Source organism: Scylla paramamosain, chromosome 22 (assembly GCF_035594125.1).
Source record: "Scylla paramamosain isolate STU-SP2022 chromosome 22, ASM3559412v1, whole genome shotgun sequence".
Classification (NCBI taxonomy): domain Eukaryota; kingdom Metazoa; phylum Arthropoda; class Malacostraca; order Decapoda; family Portunidae; genus Scylla; species Scylla paramamosain.
This window is the reverse complement of record NC_087172.1, coordinates 17,290,891-17,294,929: the sequence shown is the minus strand read 5'-3', so window position 1 is coordinate 17,294,929 and position 4,039 is coordinate 17,290,891. Positions and strand designations below refer to the sequence as shown.

General features: G+C 46.6%; 1 protein-coding gene across 1 annotated transcript in view; it reads right to left on the bottom strand.

Moving 5' to 3' along the window:
• LOC135111822 (homer protein homolog 2-like) overlaps positions 1–2,821 on the bottom strand; it is a 40,169-nt gene extending 37,348 nt beyond the window's left edge. Inside the window, 2 exon segments of the mRNA XM_064025531.1 lie at positions 2,444–2,463; positions 2,804–2,821. Of these exon segments, the coding sequence (XP_063881601.1) occupies positions 2,444–2,463; positions 2,804–2,821 (38 nt within the window).
• Positions 2,822–4,039: the final 1,218 nt, after the last annotated feature.

Below are 4,039 nucleotides of genomic sequence, written 5' to 3'. Positions count from 1 at the left end.
AGCACGAAAAATCAGGGCAAATTTTCTGGGGCCGATTTTCAAAAAGAGTTAAATAATTACTTTTGTACACCCACGACTAGCTAGGGTGATGAAGATATTAGGGTACACTTTAGGGCTCATTTTAAAGTACCTGTGTGTGCGTGCGTGCGTGCGTGCGTGCGTGCGTGCGTGCGTGCGTGTGTGTGTGTGTGTGTGTGTGTGTGTGTGTGTGTGTGTGTGTGTGTGTGTGTGTGTGTGTGTGTGTGTGTGTGTGTGTGTGTGTGTGTGCGAGGGGAGAGGGGTTGAAGAGAAAGAAAGCAAGGAACAGCAGAAGGGCAAGGGGAGACTGAAGGGTAGAGAGTGAGGGGAAAGAATGGGGGTAGTTGGGGTAGTGGGGAAGTGGGGAGAGTAGCGAAGGTGGGTGAGAAAGAGGGGATTAATGAGGGAGGGGAAGGGAGAGATGGAGGAGGGGTGAGTTCAATTTTGCCTTGCGTTGAATGGGCGTAGACTGGGGGAGGAGGTGGGGAGAGGATGGGGGAGAGAATTGATTGGTAGGAGGGAAGGGTTGGGGAGGAGGGGGCGAGGGGGCTTGGACATGCGAGGTATAGTGAAATATGGGATCATTCTCCGTAGACTTTTCTCCAGTCCGTCTTAGTCGCTTGCTCTTGTTCGCGTGCTCTCTCTCTCTCTCTCTCTCTCTCTCTCTCTCTCTCTCTCTCTCTCTCTCTCTCTCTCTCTCTCTCTCTCTCTCTCTCTCTCTCTCTCTCTCTCTGTCCGTCTCTGTCTTACTCCCGCTCCCTCCTGCCCTCCATCTCTCTCTCTCTTCACGCATATATAATAAAGATGAATGTACGGGTCGTGGTGGTGGTGGTGGTGGTGGTGGTGGAAAGACAGAAGGAGGCTGGTGGCGCAGTGCGGTGGCGGCGGCGGCAGCGGCACCACCACTACCACCACCACCACCACCACCACCACCACCACCACCGCCACCACATAAGTACTAGAAACACATCGAACTACTTGTACTGTCTAGACACACACACACACACACACACACACACACCTAATATCCTGCTACACAAATTGCGTTTCTCTGATCGCTCCTAATGACTAGGCAAGACACACCACCACCACCACCACCACCACCACCACCACCACCATCATAATTTTTTCCCCTTCCTGAGACCTGCGAGGAGACCAACCCCAAAAATTACTACATTAATCTCCCGTTTATTTCCTGAGCCAATTGTCGGGTTAGAGAGAGAGAGAGAGAGAGAGAGAGAGAGAGAGAGAGAGAGAGAGAGAGAGAGAGAGAGAGAGAGAGAGAGAGAGAGAGAGAGAGAGAGAGAGAGAGAGAGAGAGAGAGAGAGAGAGAGAGAGAGAGAGAGACTAATATACAGTTCTCGCTTCATTTGTTTGTTTTAATTAACTGGAATAATCGTAGAGGGACGCTTTCGGGAAACTTACTTGGATGAGAGGAGTAAATCTTTTCCCTCCTCCTCCTCCTCCTCCTCCCCCTCCTCCTTCCCTAGCCATGAATTTTCACCTGTTACTCTTCCTTCAGGTAAATTTCTCTTTAAATATCACGATGATTTGTGAATTTTCTGCTCATTTACTTCTCGTTACTCTTGTATGTGTGTGTGTGTGTGTGTGTGTGTGTGTGTGTGTGTGTGTGTGTGTGTGTGTGTGTGTGTGTGTATGTGTGTGTGTTTATTTCTAGAGATCCATTGTTTGTTGCTCTAAAGGCGAGTCCAGTGTTGATAAAGCCTCCCCACCAGCCCACACCCACACACACACACACACACACACACACACACACACACACACACACACACACACTGTGGAGAATATGATGAAATAAGGAGCAGTTTTTTCTTTGTTTGTGGAATAATATGTGATGATGGTGATGATGATGATGATGTGAAAATGGAGGCGGAGAAGGAAGAGGAAGAGGAGAAAGTGGAGGAGGAGAAGGAGGAGGAGGAGGAGGAGAATGATGATTGTGATTATGAGGGTGTCAGGGCCGTCAACACCAACACCTTACTCACCTCTGCCCTCCACCACCACCACCACCACTCGTGTCACTGTAATCACCAATCAACTCACCACCCTCTCTCTCTCTCTCTCTCTCTCTCTCTCTCTCTCTCTCTCTCTCCACGGGACCAACACTGTTATTCGCTGGCTTCCTGTTTCGCCTCATTTATGTAATCTTATTTTGTTGCTTTCCTCTAAATTAAGTAGTCATTAATGTTTTTGGGATCTACCTTCCTCTGGTGAACTAATAATAGTGTCAATAGTGTTTAAGTGTTTATAGTGTTCAATAGTATCAATAGTATTTATAATGTAATAGTAATAGTAACGTTAATAATAATGATGACGAGAGAGCCAGGTGCGACAGCCAATCACAGCTCCTCACCTGTGCCGCGACGCTCACCTCATCCACACCTCTCCTTCACCTGTCTCTCACCTCAAGTCTCTGACACTCACCTGAAAAACAGAAAGGGAGAGAAAATTAACAATGTGTAAAATCTCACTTCAGGAACGAAATCAAGCGAAAGGAAGCGATAAAAGAAAATGAACTGAAAGAAAGAAAATCATTATGTGTGAAAATCCGCATTAGAGAGAAAATAAAAATAAATTACAAGCGGTACATTTTCTATCAAGTAAAAAAAAAAACTTTCGCTTTTTAGGTCAGGTTATCAAAGGAAACACTAATAAAAAAAAATAAAAAAAAGGGGGACTATTGGAGGCGTTGAAATGAGAATGACACAAGAGAAAGAAACTATCCATGCCTCTACCAGTGCTTGCCTCTTGTCACTCCACCTACCACCTGCACCTGTACCATTGTTACCCAGCCACCTGCCTATACCTCTAGTCACTCCACCTGCACCCTTGTTATTCTGCCACCTGCCTAACCTTGCCTCGTCACTCCATCTCTACCCTTGTTATCTTGCTACCTTTATCCCAGTCAGTCCATTATCCTGTCACCTGTCTATTCTTGTGTATAGCTATTCCATTTGTATCTTTGTTCAGCCAGCGTCTATCATTATCTCAGCCACTTCACCTGTACCCCCGGTATTCCATCGTCTGCACATCAAGCACTCCTTCACACACACACCTGTTCCGTCATTACTATCACCATGGACAAGTTAAACCAATCAGTCATTCCATCTCATCTAATCTACACCTAATTCTCACACTCTGATAGGGAGATAAGATAGTTTATTGACCACAGCAAGCTATACGATAATAATCAGTTTATGTATCACACACACTACAGCTTGCAAATTTCAGTGTCACGATTCATCATACATCTGCACACACACACACACACACACACACACACACACACACACACACACATACACACACAGACACACACACACACACACACACACACACACACACACACACACACACACACACCTGTATTACCTCTACCTGTTCTCTATCAGATCTGGAGTTTACGAGACAACTAGTGGCAGACCTCCTCCTCCTCCTCCTCCTCCTCCCCTTTTAAGTTATCATCCTCGACGCACGTAAATCTTCCTCCCCGCTCACTAAATTACCCTGAGCCGTCTCTATTTTGTGGGCGGCGGGAGGCGTGAGTGGCGCGGGCGTGGAGGGTACAGGCTGATGGAGAGACATAAGGCTGGGGGACTAAGAGGAAAGGGAAGAGGGGAGAGCGAAAGAATATATAACAAGGGCTCTCTTCTTCTTCGCCCTCCTCCTCCTCCTCCTCCTTCGCCTGCGCCTCCGTTTTCTTCTCCTTATCATGTATTTTTCATTTTCCCGTACATCTATCATATCCATACTTCACTTCTTCTCCTCCTTCATCTCCTTCTTCCTCTTTTCCTTATTTCTTCTCCTCCTCCTCCTCCTGCTGCTCCTCCTTTTTTTTTCATTTTTCTTCCTCCTCTCTTCCTCCTCTTCTTTTTCTAGCTTCTTCGTGTCTGCCTCATGTTCTTCCTACTGTTTCTACTTTTCTTGATCTCGTTCCGTTCCTCCTCCTCCTCCTCCTCCTCCTCCCTTGCCTTTGTACCTCTTATCAACCTTTATATTT